At 36.4% G+C, this 17,377-nt stretch overlaps 1 protein-coding gene across 1 annotated transcript in view; it reads left to right on the top strand.

The window, feature by feature from the left end:
* Nucleotides 1–1,594: 1,594 nt before the first annotated feature.
* The window catches only part of LOC577824 (gamma-aminobutyric acid type B receptor subunit 2), a 28,579-nt gene continuing 12,796 nt past the window's right edge, over nucleotides 1,595–17,377 (top strand). Inside the window, exons 1-3 of the mRNA XM_030975019.1 lie at nucleotides 1,595–1,719; nucleotides 8,297–8,467; nucleotides 16,747–16,848. Of these exons, the coding sequence (XP_030830879.1) occupies nucleotides 1,606–1,719; nucleotides 8,297–8,467; nucleotides 16,747–16,848 (387 nt within the window). The 5' untranslated portion in view covers nucleotides 1,595–1,605. The remainder of the gene's footprint in view (nucleotides 1,720–8,296; nucleotides 8,468–16,746; nucleotides 16,849–17,377) is intronic.

The following is a 17,377-nucleotide window of genomic DNA, read 5'->3' as shown; positions in this document are numbered from 1 at the left end:
ATGAACTCGTTGCCTACAAAGATGAAAATGGGAGGGCGTCGAAGATGTAAAAAGACAAGTAAAAAGAACATGGAGAAAAAAAATGAAGAAGATCCTGAGAAATCAAGAAGGTCTCATTTGGAGTACATCCGAAAGAGACGAAAAATGGTAATTTTATTTTAGAATGATGTAAACCCCCCTCCCTCTCGAAAATCAGTTTTTAGATTCAAATGGTCGAGGTAAAATAAATTTCTTGTATCTTATTGATAAGTTCTCGACGACCTTGGGCAGTGACAAAGGATTCATTTCCTATTTGCAGTAGTCTTGTCACGTCTGCTCTCTCCCTTGGTATTTTACCCATTAAACCGCATTCTCCTGTGATTATACCTGTAATCACTCTACAAGAACCATGACATTTGGAACGTGGCAAAAAATGTGTAGCTATTCATTGCATTCTAAATTGTGTTTGGTGGTGGTTGGTTGGATCTTTGTTCATTGATGGGTATGAGTCAGTGAAGGATTATAATTCAATGAATTGCGACTGTTATGGGGTTTTGATCTTGCATTTATTGTGTATGAACATGAATCGAATGAAAAAAAATCACACTTCTCTCGTGGCTCATTTGGCTTGATTTAGTGCCTTCATTGGATTACAAGGAAGGTTGTAGAAGGGGAAAAGCGATCTAGCGCTTTATCGCAAACTGTTTTTATTTATTTTTTTAACTCTAGTCCATCGTACCTACCGAACATTATTAATATTATTTTGAGGACATTTCTATCATATTGTTTGTATTTAATCTGCGGATGACATTCTTTTCTCTTATATTCCATGTTTGTTATCATCTGTATTTAAATAATTTATACAGCGTCTTCCGGAGCTATTAATCTGCAAGAGCTAAACATTTTCCCAGTATTCCCCTCCTCAATAATAATAGTGGGTTCTTTAGCGCTCATAGTATCTGTCAAACTTTACACTGCTGGTGCTACACAATACTCCGGCTTTAGCATGGCTGCCAGTATGGCGCTCTAGCATTTAAAGTAATTAATTCCTACCAGGTCTTCTTTTACCTCACCAGGGTCGAGTGTGGCAAAATGCAGATTAATGTCTTTCCAAAGTAAATTAGTGCCACGGCGAACCATGACGATATACAGTCTGGTGGCTTATCCACTAGACCACAACACGTCTATACCATTTCTTCCTATTTTCATTTACTAGCATCACAATCATTTTTTAGAATCATCCTAATTATTTTTATTAATTTTCCTACCAACATGTATCCATGTTTGTTACCATCTTTATTTAAATGATTATTAATCTATTAGGCAAACAAAAATATATATATATATTGGTTGTTTAATAGTACATGTATACCACTAAAATGTGGTTGCTGCTGGAAACCACACGTTCAAAGTGAAACGCAAAAAAACTCAAGAATGGGTATATGCGGCTACACAAACAATAGTTTACCCAACATTTTGAGTTGTTTCTAATTATAAGTGGATTATGCATTAGAGCATTCAAAGCCCAATCTTATTCGACCAACACTTGTATGACTTGTATAAAAAATTGTCTATTTTTTTTTGTTTCTCTCTATGCAGTGTAACGGCGGGAAAGGAACGGATGTAATGTATAAAGAACTCTACAACACGTCTACGACAAAGATCATGGTCCTAGGTGCAGGATGTTCCATCGTTACCCAGCCAACGGCACAAGCATCACATCTATGGAACCTGCTTCAGGTAAGTAGTGTTCTTCGAATGCTTGTGGATATAGTTTATTATAGAGGCAATATCTATCGTAATACCCAACCAAAAGATCAAGCTATGGAACCTGCTTCAGGTAGGTAGTGTTCTTTGAATGCTTGTTGATATAGTTTGTTATAGAGGCAATATCTATCGTTACCCAACCAACAGCTCAAGCATCACACTTATAGAACCTGCTTCAGGTAAGTAGTGTTTTTTGAGTGCTTGTGGATAAAGTTTGTTATAGAGGCAATATCTATCGTTACCCAACCAACAGCTCAAGCATCACACTTATAGAACCTGCTTCAGGTAAGTAGTGTTTTTTGAGTGCTTGTGGATAAAGTTTGTTACAGAGGCAATATCTATCGTTACCCAACCAACAGCTCACGCATCATACCTATGAAACCTGCTTCAGGTAGGTAGTGTTCTTTGAATGCTTGTGGATATAGCTTTTTATAGAGGCAATATGGGATTTTGACAAAATCAGGTCGTGTGAAATCATGGAATCTGGTGTTTATAACAACTCATTTTAGAAAGGAAAGGGTAACACCTGACATCTTTTAAATCATCAGCTAGAAGACATGCTAGTTGAGAAGAAATGAACAACAACGGTCGTAGATTTCACGTAGCATGGACAAAGAATGACACACTGCTCAAATTCGATTTGTAAGATGTTTGATCATTTTGTTAAGATGCCGATGTACGGAAACAACAACCCACTTTTTAATATAAAGCTGTAGTTTCTGGGGCGGATCCAGGATGTTTCACAAGCGGGGGCACAACATTCCTAAAAATTTGCTGAAAAGAATAAAACATTATCACCTCAAAGGGAGGGGGCACATTTTGGACTTAGGTACTAAAAGTATACCAGTTGGGTTTCAAAGGAGGGCGGGGGCATGGGAGGGGGGTATGGGCCGGTTTCGCTTCGCCCCCTAAACCCGCCTGTATGTAGGATAACACTGGACAAGTTGACAGTAATATATATTGTATATACAAGAAGGGCACGACACGGCGTTGAAATCAATTCAAAGTATAACTCTGATACTTTGGCAATTTTTATATTTCAAGTGGTACAAAAGGACAGTGAGGAAATGGGAAGAGTCTATATTAGATTAGAATGTAAGTGAAGATTCCAGCATTTGAGATCTTAACCTATACAGTAACTAATCAAATAAGCCGGATATCGGATGTTTTGCGCAGTGTGGCGACTCCTCTTCCGATTTTGACCTAGATTGATAAATATGAATAAGGCCGACACAATCTCTGAGGGTTTTTTAGGTTTGAAATGGAAAGGCATGATTAGATTTTCATTAAAAGGAGCGAGTATTTCGATGCAATTCATTGTGATGAGTAACTATGGGGATAAACGAAATTAATTTTCCATCGTCGTGAAAACATCGGGATAGAGAAAATGACAATTCAAAAGACATCAATGACATACATTTCGATTGCGTGTGACATTCTCCGGTTTGATCCTTCAACTGAGTGCTGGTTCGTGTTTACAATATCAGCTATAATCTACTGATGATTCCTGTTTCATCATGGCAGATAGTTATTAGTGAGGATTAGGTATTTTCCATCACCTTTTTTTATTCAGTTGTATCTGTGTTGAATAAAATTTCATTTATCAGAAAAAGGGCCTTCAACTGGTACAATAATAATAATACAAAAAGACAACGAGTTTGAATTCGAAAACAGCAATAGTTGAGCTGTGAATTTTTGCAAGGCTTCACTTGAAAATTAGATGTTAGGATTCACAGATAAAACTATTAGAATATAATCCATAGGGTAATGGGTTTGCGTTTCGAAAATGGCAGTGTAATGAATAATTTGACGGAAGGATAAATTGAGAAATTCGCTGTGTTCGAGAAGGAAATCAGATTCTCGGAAATGCAGCTCTCGTTCAGCAAAAAGGTAGGCATTAAGTTGTGTTTATAAGGAAGATAAGTTTTGAATTCTTGCTTGCATTTTTAAAACGAAAGTTTTACAGGTTCTAACTTTCCTTGATTTGAGAAAAATAGGAACCTTATTTTCTACTAATGTGTCTGTGATTTGATGATATGATATGATATGATAAGGTTTATTTCCCCAACATTTCAATGTAAAATAGGAAAATACTGAATGACCGGAATTTAATACAAGATGGTTGAAGACTTAGCTGGACTGATGATTGTCCCTACTTTTAAAATGCGGCTTTTATTGTTGCATATTAATTCCTTTTGTGCTTGTGATGTTCATCCCCCCACCCCACCCCACCCCACCCACCCCCAAATAAAACATATTAAAAAATTAAAAATTAAAATAAAACAAACAATGTCGTCAGCTACCGTAGCATCAATGTGGAGTTCACCTATTCTTTAGCAAAAGAAAAAAGAAGGTATGTTGTTTGAGTGATAAGGATATGCAACTACATTTAAGTTTAAACATCTTCCTTTTACTTTCCTAATTTTCTCTTTTTTCAGATGGTATGATTTAAAGTAAATCTAGAACGAGAAATAAATTGTTCTATTTACCACACACAAATTCTTCAAGATTTCTTTCATTTTTTAAACAGTTTTGTATAAGATGTTTTTTTATTTCCTCAATACCAGAAGCAGTGCATATAATCAACATCATGCAATTTACACCATTCTGACTTTACATCACATTCAGAATAATCAGAATACAATACAAAAGTATAATTCTTAATTAACATCATTTGCTAAACAAAACAACTCGTTCATACATATCCTTATTCGTTTAAAACAATAATAGTAATAATGATAATGATAAAGTCATTTCAGGTTCATTATTTCTTCTTACAAAACAAAAAAAATTAAAAAAATAAGTTAATGCTTGTACATGAAATAATATAATCTGTCAATATATTTTTTTAAGTGCTACTTTTGAAAAAAGAATAACTCCCCCAGAGAGAGAGAGAAAGATAGAATAAAAAATATAAAAAACAAAACAAAACAAAACAATCAATCAAACAAACAAACACAAATACAATGCAAAGAAGACTGCTCGGATATAGGGCTGGGAAATTGCTGCTTTCAAGTGTATTTATATCACACAGAACCTTCAAAGGCCTCCCATTTTTAAGTGAATGGAAAGATTATCCCTTTTTATTGCAAGTTTTTTTCCTATTTCCTATTTTATTTCCTAAATTTATCTTTTACTTCATTTACATTTAGAGGCTCTCCGTCCTCTCTGCTACTAAAAATCATCGATTTAATAAAAATCAGAATGTGGTTTAGTAAGTGCTCTTTTTTCATATTAGTCCCATTTCTTCCTATATGAATTTCTTTCCAAGGCAGTTTCTTAAGAATTGGTAAATTGAATTTATCAGCACATTTTTCCCAGAATCCTTTTATTATATTACATTCAAAACAGACATGTTGATAGGTTTTCTCCAGAATATTGCAATACGAACGCAAAATTGATGAAAACGATAGCTCACACATTGAGAAGTAACACCGGAGTAATAATAAGTACTGTATCAACTTCAAGCTGAAATGATTGTTATGATTATGGTTACTCTTGTTTTATAATGAAATCAGTAGCTTGGTTTCAATTATATGAATTTTGCGACCTCTTACCATATTGTCTCTCTTATTTTTCTTTTTCTTCTTTATGTTTGGGAATGATGAATGGTGCTCTTATGTAGATTAAAATAGCAAGGAAGGGCCATGAACATGCCATTTTAGCTCGTAAAAAATTATTAATGGAGGGAGAAAAATTGCTTATACACAGTATCACATTCTCGTTCATTTAATTATTATTGTTGTTATGTAGATCGAAACAGCAAGGAAGGTGCACGAAAATGCCATTTTAGCTCGTAGGGGGGGGGGAATTGTTTATACACAATATGACATTCTCGGCCATTCAATTATTAAAACCTTTCAGGTCAATGCATGAAAAGGGATGACGAAATGTGGGTGTGTGCTTTGTCTTCATATACAGTAACAATACAAGCAATAGGCCCTATATTCGAGGGTAATGAGCTCTTCCAATAGATGGTGTAAAGTTAATCATTGCCATTTCATTTCCCTGGGGAAATATACTTATTTTTCCCCCTCGTCTATAAAACAATTTGCAGAAAACCATCACATAGACGACATGCTCTCTAAAGTGGAGCGGATATGTCGGGCGGATCCAGGTTTATTTTAACGAAGGGGGGGGGGGGGGGTCCAAGGTTTCCTTGAGATTCAGAAATTCTTCTGACAAGCGGAACAAAAATTGTATCACACTTTCAGGAGCGTACGTTTTTTTCTTAAAATCGCTGACCCCCAAAACCGGATTCTCACATTTTTCGCAAACTCATTTTTACCGCAAACCTGCTAAAAAAATTCTGACGGCCCTTCCAACTGTCTGATAGGGAGGCATCATCAATCTTTCCTTACGAGTTCATAATTGTTATTTTGTTTATGTTTTCTGTGGGGGTAGGGTGGGGGGTACACGTCTCCTTGTCCCCTGTATCTTCCTATCTTTGAAAGTAGATTGAAAGGCAATGCATGGTTCGTTATAGCCTTGCCCAGTCGCATTGATGACCATGACTACTCGCGCTCCAATGCGTTGAGGGTATCAAACCCTTATTAGATTATCAATAAACTGACACAGATCTATCAGTCATAATTTGTATATCTAGATCTAAGAGATCGATGAAGTATATACATGACAGTATATATACCACAGACCAGAGGGGGCAAGGATTATCTAATAACACCTTTTATTATACTGCTTCATTCGAGCAGAACTATGCAGAAGCGCGCTACCGTCACCCCACCCCCTCCCACAAACACAACACAAATCCACACAAACACACCTACAAAAGAAAATGAATAAGTAAATAAATACACTAGAGATATACACAGGGTAACTTACCTGCTCCAAATAGGGTATGAAAAGCATGCCCTTTAAAGGTTTGTATACATTAAACAAATAAATAATAACGACATTCAAGCGTAAGTGCGCTACATCAACCCCCTTCCCCACCCCGCATTTTTTATTTTTGTTCTATTTCTATTTTTTAAATAATTTTCTTTTTACGTCAAACCTTGTTTTTATATTCCTTTATATACTCACAATAAACCTGTTCCAGATTTGTCAAAAAAACGTTTGGCTGACCTGGTTACGAAATTGATATACATGAAGGACCGCTCGTCATTATTACATGTTTTCGAGAAGAGATATTAACATGTCGATATTTCTTGAGCCTATATAGTTCAGTTTATGAAAGGTAGACCTTTGATTTAGTGATTGAAAATCTAACTGATTGCTTTCTAGTACAGTGGCGAAGCGTGGGATCTGATTGTGAGGGGGAGGGGGCGCTACCATAATCGGGGCGGCACCGGTTTTTCTCGGTGCATGAAAGATGAATTTAATATGTCACCGATTAGGTGAAGGTATTGGAAGGAGGGTCTTTCATGTTATTTTCATGTTCGTTCCAGCTTTTCCTTTATTTCTCTCTCGTTTGTACATTATGTTGAGTTTCGAGGGCACGCGCTCATCTAGCCTATAACAAAAGGGGAAAAGGTTAACCAGGCGAAGTATTAACACCCACACACAAGAAAGGACTTATGTAAGTCTGAATTTTATAGAAATACGGTTATAAATGCGGCAATTAATACTTGCTGTCTTTCGGCTGGTGACGTTAAAGGTCGATCCCCAGACGTAAATAATCATATCTAATTGATACACGTCTGTAAAAAAACAAAAAAACAATTACACACACACACACACACACGCGCGCGCGCGCGCGCGCACACTTGGAATGAATTGCGTCTTGATATTAGATGTTCAGGGGATTTGGTGCAATAAACACAGGGACTAAATACATTTAAAATGATGGAACAATAGAATTGATATGCTATGATAATTTCAACTGTACATGTATGTATCATATTTACATTTGTATCAACTTCTTTAGACGTGAACCAACTATTTACCCATTACATGTGGGTATATATATTTTTATTATTCTTTTCCATTAATAGAATCTCCCTATTAATTTCCTAATTTCTACTTTTCATGTTGTATATAACCCTGTAATTGTTTTTGTTTGTTGTTGTCACCATTTCATAATGTAACATCTTTTTAGTTATATTTTTAACAATCCGGTTTGAGTAAATTAAACTTCAGTAAGAGGAAGCAGCAAATGGTGCAATGTCTTCTAGTTACTGATACAGGCATTGCATCACATTTAAGAAGAACAAAATATTTTGTTGTTTGTTGCTTGGCCTGCTCAAAGACCAGCAAAATGTTGAACTTGTTAGAAATTGCATACTGAATAAGCAAAACCACATTAGGCACCTTGTGAGTTATCAGAAATAATGTTTTTTGTTTAGAGTGTGAATTGAACAATTACCCTTATATTACAAAGCAATAGTTGCCTAGCAGTTTTCCAAATAATATTTAAAACGATGAAAAAAAATTATAGTCCCGTTCACACATTATAAATAGTGCGATTTGGATCGCGATGCAATTAAGATCGATTTTTAAATCTCAGTTGTGAACGCCCCTATTGTTAAACATTTATACCAAGTATTTTTTGTTAACAAAACTATTTTGCGGTTCCCTCTTTGCCGTCCAGTTGTCGTACTCATCAGCCTCTCCCAAGTTATCAGAACGGGACCTCTTTCCAAAGTTCTTCAGGATGTTCCCTCCTGAGACGGTCTTCAATGTCGTCAAGTTCGCCATGTTACATCATTTCAACTGGCGTAAGGTCGCCACTTTGCACCAAACCATCGAACTGTTCTCACTGGTAAGTGACGTATTGAATATCCATGTAATCAAAATTATTTATGTGGCTTTTTGTTGTCAAGTTCGTGTTACCTCACTTTAATTGCCATAGGTCGCCACTCGACATCAAAGTACATTATTATCAGTATTTCGTTGTTGTTTTGGTTGTGTTTTTAACTCAGAGGCTAACACATGACGATACGCAATACTCTCTAACGTAGAAACCCACAGAGAGTATTAGCCGGATTTCTTTTATTAATTTAAACGGCAACCAATATTATTATCTCTTCGACACGAGTGGCATTGACCTGCTAGCCTACATGTTTATTGTGTGTGGATGATCTTAAGGTTTTCCAATAATTCAATTTTATCCGATTTAATTTGATTTGATTTTATATAATACTTTTCATCATGTCTAAACCTGCAGAGCTCTACCAACTATTAATATGCCCCGATCAGTGACAATTTATTATACAGGGGTCTGAGCAAGAAGGGTATTTTCCACTACGTGGATTTGTCCAATTTTACATAAAAACACTACTCAGGTCATATTGAACACGTATCTAAATGTATTTTCCTTGAGAATTTCCGCAATCTAATTGACGCTATACAAATAGTCACAATAATCGTTATTTTGTATTGCAATAGTTTTTTCAAAAAATTGTTTATATCCCCCTTCATTTTTCATTGCCCTGCTTGCTCCACAATTGATACTTCCATCGTAGTAAAATCCTTGTGTATGCTGGGAAGATCATGAAGGTCACAGTTCTAATCTAATGCGATAACCAGACCAATGCAATTTAATTGAGTATATCTTTCCGTTGCGAAATCTAGATCACACCCCCCCCCCTTTTTTTTCTCTCTCTCTCACTCTCTCCCTTCCCCCTCCCCCTCTCTCTCTCTCTCTCCCCCTTCTCTCTCTCTCTCTCTCTCTCTCTCTCTTCAACAGAGATAGTGGCGTATCAAAAATCATGAGATGTATCTATAATTCATATGAAATATAGTAAAGTGTAAGTTGTGCTTAGAGCTTAGAATGTGTGTGATGGTTAGCAAACCAGAGTGAAAAGGCATAGTTGACCTCAAATTACATATCGAAACTGCAAAAAGGGGAGTTTTGCTTTTTCTTTTGTTTTACTTCATGGGGATTAAACACCTGTCTCTTGTTTTACAAATATTTCAAGTAAGCTTATACAAAAATTATATATCAAGTTAGTTAGTAACTTACTTTATTTTCTTACTTAATTGCCCACTTGTTTACTTACTCAACCACTTACTCTCTTACTTACTAATGTCCTTTGGCAAGACATTGATCTACATTTGCCACTCTCCACCCAGGTGTTAAATGGGTACCCGGTAGGATGCGAAAGTTAATGTGGTTAGATAAGCAAGTGGCGCTTGTAAAATGGCGACGTGCTGGAATGCTCCCCAGGGAGTGGAGAATGTGCATACATTTGTGTGCGAGTAAGCATGAATCCGATGACCCGGGTAATAATATATATCTGTAAAGCGCATTGAGAGGGCCTGCGGTCCTGAAATGCGCTATACAGTGCGTCCCAGAAAAAACGAAACCGAGAAGTATCGATGATTTACCATAACTTAATCACATTATCTGAGTAGCATCACATGAAAGAGGAGACTCTAAGCTTTCCAAATATGTATCATTTATTAATTATAGTTGTGATAAAGTTATGATAGAACATCGATACTTCTCGGTTTCTTTTTTTCTGGGACGCACTGTATAAGGACGAACTATTATTATTATTATTATTACATATTTACTTACTCACTCACTCATTCACTTTATAACTGACTTACTTGTTTACTTACTTACTTACTTGTTCAAATACTCACTCAATCACTCAATCACTCACTTACTTACTTGCAGGCTTACTTACTTACTTACTTACTTTATTACTTATCTAATCATTCTTTCATTAATTTATTGAGATATATTGCAACAGGACGATCGCATAAGCACAAGCCTGTTTTACTAGCCTATTTTTAAGTACTTTTCTTCTTAATGGTCGGGTATCTATCTTTCCTTTGTTTTACCTTATGCTATCCAATTGAGGATATTCAATTCAGGGCCCTATCTCATTAAGATTTGATATTAATCGCAATTTATTTACGATTGATATCAATCGCAACTTTGTACATGGAAGATAGGAGACTGCCCAACTCGCGATTGATTGGAGGACTTGCGATTGATTTGGATCAATCGCAACTTGTATAAGACGGGGCCCAGAAACTCCAATACTGTCAGATTATTGACGTTTGTCGATTTCAAAGACATCAATATTTCTCGCTATCTTACCCATCTACTCAGTGTGCACATAATCAATATCGCATTTAATGGTTTGAGGTGTTACATGATATCAAACCAATCTCTTTCCAGGTAATAAATAGGATTAATCGAGGACGTGAATTTGGGTGAAATGTATTTTTTTTCTCGGTATTTTGTTGATCTATTAAAACCTAGTCAGTAATCAATTTTATTAATCGGCATTTGGAATCTTTATCCCGTTGAGAATCTTTCATTCAGAAATATCAATACTTTCATTTGATTGACATTGATATATTTTAAAGTCATTAATATGTCTGTCTGTCTGCCTCTCTCTCTCTCTCTCTCTCTCTCTCTGTTTGTCTCTCTCTCTGTCTCTCTCTGTCTATGTCTCTCTGTCTCTCTCTGTCTCTCCCTCTCTCTCTCTCTCTTTCTCTCTCTCTCACTCTCTCTCATTCGCTTACCCATCTACTTACCTTGCACCTAAACAACATGATCAATATCACATTTTATGGTTTATTGCGATACATAATTATTTCCCAATCAATCTTGTTCACGGCCATGCAGACAATACACGACGTTATTCAAAGGCACGACTTTGATAGAAATGTATTTTTCTCGGTGCATCTAGTTGGTCTATTAAAACCTAATCGATAATCGTTTTTTATTGATAAGCTTCAAAGCTTTAAGAGGACAAAATAGATCAGGGTCATCTTTCAAACACAGTAGATTCACTTCCTTCGACAACCTTGTCTTATGTTTTTCTTTGTTTCTTACTTCTATAACCTTTTCTTATGATTTTCTTTGTTTCTTACTTCTATAACCTTCTCTTATGTTATCCTTTGTTTCTTCTAAATAACCTTTTCTGATGTTTTTCTTCGTTTCTTCCTTCTATAACCTTTTCTTATGTTATCCTGTTTTATTTCATTATATAACCTTTTCTTATGATATTCGTTGTTTCTTTCTTCAAACCTTTTCTTATTTTATCCTGTTTTACTTCCTTCTATAACCTTTTATCCTGATATTCTTTGTTTCTTCCTTCTTTAACCTTTTCTTAAGTTATTCTTTGATTCCTCCTTCTATAACCTTCATATCCACAGTAGACATATTCCTATTCTTTTTTTTTTTTTTATTGAATATGAATTTCGTTGCTTGATGTTACCTTGCCCATACTAATGTTTTAGACATGCATATATTCCCCCTTCACGAGTTTGAGGTTATATTATGATAAATATAACATTATTGCGCCCCCCCCCCTTCCCATCGATAAGCTAATCATTACTTGTGGTAGTGTTATGACATTTCTTTTCAGGATCTACGAGCCCATAATGTCACTCATTGTAGTTCATTAAACCGTCTTCTGAAATTATTGAAGTCAAACTTGAAAAAGATATACAACGACATGTATGATGTGAATGAGTAATGTTCTACGGTGTCTTCATTAAGAGACTATTGATGGTCATGATTCACAGCAATTAATGCGTCATTTCTCATTTTCCCCATATTGTGTATCTTGAAATGGATAAATCTTTAAGACATGTTTAAAGTAATATATCTTGATATACAAATTAATCTCGAAAAATAGCCCGACTGTCAGGGAAAATGTACCAAGCGGCTATTTTGAGCGGCCATTTTGAAAAAAAGATTTAAAAAAAGGGGCCGCCTCCTTCCTATTTTTCAAAAAATCGGGACGCTAATAATGTTTTTGTTTTATTTGGCCTTACAAGAGAAATATTCAAGACACATCCCTCTCTCTTTCTCTCTCTCTCTCTCTCTCTCTCTCTTTCTCTCTCTCTCGCTCTTTCTCTCTCTCTCTCGCTCTTTCTCTCTGTCTCTCTCTCTCTTTCTCTCTCTTTCTCTCTCTTTCTCTCTATCTCTATCTTTCTCCCTCTCTCTCAAAAAAAAAATGTAAGTGCGAACTTTGTGATCTACCATCATGTGTATCTTAAGAAAGAGAAAATTAATTGAGTTGTGGTTCAATTTCCGATACTGTCCATCATTTGAATGGAAAACATAACGTGATATGTCCCTTGATGGTAGATAGACAAATCATTATTCTTTGTTTGTTAATATTATTGAACATGAGTTTGGTTCCTTGAATTCACCTTACCCAAATAATTTTTCAGGCATGCCACATCTTCTTTCCTTTACGAGTTTGAGGTTATATCAGGACAAACATAACATTACCCCCCCCCCCTTCCCATCTATAAGATAATCATTAATTTTCTGTGGTGTTTTTGACATTCTGTTCAGGATTACGAGCCCATAATGTCACTCATTCTAGGTCTTTTAAACGGTCTTCTGATAAATGATGAAGCTTAAAACTTGAAAAAGGTATAAAATAACATGGAGGATGCGAATCATTAATGTTCTACGGCGTCTACTTTAAAAGGGCGATAATGCTTATGATTCACTGCATTTATATGGCGTCATTTTTCATTTCCCCATTAAGTCAGTTATTAAAAGTCTGTTGAAGTGGGTATTCTTTTAGGCATGTTTGAAATACAATATCTTGATATACAATTGAGTGTCGCTTCAATTTTCAGAGTCCGATCAATCTTGGAAAGAAAAAATTTCAAAACACATTTTGATACTATTTATTTGGCATGTGCTTATCGTATGGACATGGTTCCCCCGGGGAGTAATGGAGTAAGCTGTCGTTTCTTAGCAGATAAGAAACTACCTTTCTTGTTTCTTCAGATTGCTTTAGCGAGCTAATGAGAATTTTGGGGACCTTTTATTTTTTAGTAATCAGTTGTGCATTGATTTACAGCGTTATTTTTATAGAATTTTTTTGAGGCTGCAGGCCCATAGCCTTACGCTTTCCCTCGCATACGCCCAACACTATCTGAGTTGCCTAGATACACGAATTGAAATACGAAACAAATCACATGTTTTCACTTTTACGACGATCATGTGAACAAATGATAGAGGGCTTTCAAAATGTCATGTACTCATTCATCAGTTATTAATTTGATCATCAATTAAAATGTACATGTACCTACTTCTTTTTGTTCTTACTCGCAAAACGCCAATACATATCATCGATATACCATCCATTTGAACTTGTTTATTTGCCTAGTCATGGTCATCTCGCATTGCTCGCTCTCTCTGTCTATAGCTATTATCTACGGTGAAAGGTCTCTTTTGAAGGAAAATCAATGATGTCATATCGTTGCACTAATTATTCATCGATCTTAAAAGTCGATACCATTTCTCTATCACAGCTTCCGCACATTAAGTAGCGCTGTTGTGATTTAATTTACTAGATCAAGGTTAAAAACAATTGTCATTGTGACTGGGGCAAGATGTGCCAGGTGATCGTGGTGCCCCCTCCCAAAAATATAACTTGAAAGAAAAGTATCATTAACATGCATGGCAAAGGGTTAACGCAATTGCGAAGTGATCAGAAAGTTTCCGGCGGATGTCACCCTCCCCCCCCCCCCCCCAAAAAAAAAAAAAAAAAAAAAAAAATCTTTTAGGGTTAAGCCAGGTTCAGCTTAGTTAGATGAGTTTAAGTCGCATTCCGATATCATTTTACCAAGCCCATAAATAATCAAATCCGCCCCTTTTGTAAATCCAGATGTAAATATTGAATATAAATTCGCTGTATATCACTGTATCATCATGACAAATGAAGTTTGATTTGTATACGGATTCGAAAGCTCTCAAAATATTAGGTTCTCCTTCCGGCAGGCAATTGCATATGACGATTTGTTTCCCCTTCTATTCCGACTTTTGTATACAATGATTACTTGTAAACGAAACATTATTAAACTTGTTCATTATTGATACACGACTTCCGAGGCCTACTCCATCCTCGACTAGTAAAGATAATCATGACAACGAGGTTCGTTGACACACGGGTCGTCTTTCGTAATTGATTCTTAGATGAAAAAAGTCACAACGAAGAGAATAAACATTTTTAATGTTGGCGAAGTATTGCCGGAATGCACACGTATACTTTGTTTCCTATACTTAAATGTTAACAATTCAATTCCGTAGTGTAATTTGCTAGTCCAAAGACAATACATTTTGTGCAGTTTCTTCTTTCGATGCACTTACCTACATACACGACGAGGTTTGGTTACCGGTACATGAAAAGACCCCCCCCCCCCCTCCACCTAACCGTAATGAACCATAAGTGTAAACTCAAGTAAGGGTAATTAGTGAGCAGGAAATATGTGTCTTGTGTTCAACAAAAAGTAAATACAAGAGCTTGCATTTCCATGTGTGTAACTTTGTACACCATGGTGTTATCTAATTTCCCGGTCGGGGCGACACCACCATGGGTGTCGATCTGTCACTGATACCTATTCATCAGGGGGGATGATCTATTCATTCATCCCCCCTGAACAATAGGTATTACGTAAGTATCGACACCCATGGACACCACCCCTCTCCCCCTAAAAGAAATGCTGTCGGCACATGTGTTCTTTTCATCAAGAATGTCTTAAGGAAAAAAGTTGAACATATGTTTGAAATGTGAAAATCCGACAACTGTTTTTTCCTTGTCGACAAATTTGAAAATTGTTAGTCGACTTGGTCCAACATCACCTTCCCCATTCAATTTGGTTCGTCGACGGCCCTGCCCCCTGTTGGCCCTAAATTATTATTAGTATAACTTATTTGCTAAAATTCAATTCATATTCATCCTTTTTTCTGTCATTACGACATTAGTGATGCACCTTTAAGTATAATGGATGGAATATCGTACAAGAAACATTTCATAACGGCTACATCCAACTTACTTACTGAGTCCTTACAAATTCCATTATTATATTACTCGGGCCAGCAGAGCGTCTATCCAACGAGTTAACCAAATATCACCGACATGCATATTCGATATACTGGCCAGAGATGATCAAGTATGCTTCATTAAATGCAGATAGAATCATCACTGCATATCTGCTGGGTTTTAGAAAATAGAAGGTCCTTGTTTGTCTGTTGTTTATTGTTATACAATGAGCAGGAATATATAGATCATCGTACTGTCTGCTCTTTGGGGAAAATTAGAAAGGCCCAAATGGGGCCAAAGTGGTCTTTTCACAACATTTATTTAATCATGTTAAAAACAATAATGCCGAGTCATCAAAATCATTTCATAAACTTTATGCGCTCCATATTTACTCAGAGCATCATTTCATATCTACTTGAATTACTCGTGGAATGCTTGCTCTCTTCACGTACATGGACTCGTACCTCCAAACGGATATGTTATTGTAGTTTGCCCTATTTTTTACATTCCCATCGGCACGTGTGAGCACTTTAAAGTGTTGTTCTCTCTCGAGTCGACAACTCTTTTTTATAAATCAAATTTCGTAATTCTTGGAGTCTATCACCATGCGAAAGCTGTTCGCTTTTTGTTGGGGGGGGGGGGAGTAACAAGAACATTAGTTTTATCCAACATTGGCTCGGTAATGCGTGATAGCTTGAAGAGGCGTTTTGGCTTCATTGAACATGAACAAATAGAATGGTAGTTGAAGGTACCATCCCATTTGCATGCCAAAAAATGAAAAGGTTATAAATTCCAATGGCGTTTGAAAATTTTTCGTAATTAAGAACTTCATTCAAAACGATAGGTCTTGAAAATGTCTTTACGTGGGAAAATAACGAGCATTAGTTATCGAATCGTCTTTAGTGATTGCAATTATTAAAGTAATAGTCTGATTTTATGACCCTTGTACAGAATGGTCGCACGTTTTGTGCTGCGCAAAGATTCAATCAGATTAATTTTGCACATTACAAGAATTAGGTTATTGAGGTAGACAAATGCTTATGTACCCTTTACAACTCTTTTTATTGCTATTACCAAAGAAGACAAAAAGAAGCAATTTTCTCACGCAAAAGTGTCTGACAGTGAAGTAAAGAAAGTAAACGGGTTTCCTTGCATAATGTTAACATTATTATAAGGACATACGTGACATATTCATAATTCCTGCAAAGTTCTACAGTATTTGATGTTGGCTGCAAATGGGACATAGTATTTTCAATGTGTATTTGTTTTTGTATGTTTCTAGCCGACCGCGGATTTCCTGACTGGTGCTCGCTTGCAAGGAATTGAGATCATCGCATCAGAAAGCTTCTCTGAAGACCCCTCCCTTCAAGTCACAAACCTTAAGGTGAGTTTGCTGGATGATGGTGGTGTTTGTGGTTGTTGTTGTGGTGGTGGTGGTGGTGGTGATGCTGTTGGTGATGGTGGTGGTGGTGGTGGTGGTGATAGTGATGAAGGTGTGGTAGTGGTGGTGGTGGTGGTGGTGGTGATGGTGGTGGTGATGGTGATGGTAATGGTGGTGGTAATGGTGGTGATGGTGATGGTGATGGTGATGATGATGATGATGGTGATGATGGTGATGATGATGATGATGATGGTGATGGTGAGGGTGATGGTGATGGTGATGGTGATGGTGATGGTGATGGTGATGGTGATGGTGATGGTGATGGTGATGATGATGGTGATGATGATGATGATGATGGTGATGGTGATGATGGTGGTGATGATGATGATGATGGTGGTGATGATGATAATGATGATGGTGATGGTGATGGTGATGGTGGTGGTGGTGGTGATAATGGTGATGGTGATTGAGATAGTGACGAAGGTGGTGATAATGGTGATTGCTGTAATGATGTTTGTGGTAGCGATGATGA

This window comes from Strongylocentrotus purpuratus, unplaced genomic scaffold (genome assembly GCF_000002235.5).
Source record: "Strongylocentrotus purpuratus isolate Spur 01 unplaced genomic scaffold, Spur_5.0 spur5_scaffold_7, whole genome shotgun sequence".
Classification (NCBI taxonomy): Eukaryota; Metazoa; Echinodermata; class Echinoidea; order Camarodonta; family Strongylocentrotidae; genus Strongylocentrotus; species Strongylocentrotus purpuratus.
This window is presented reverse-complemented; position numbering and strand designations above follow the sequence as displayed.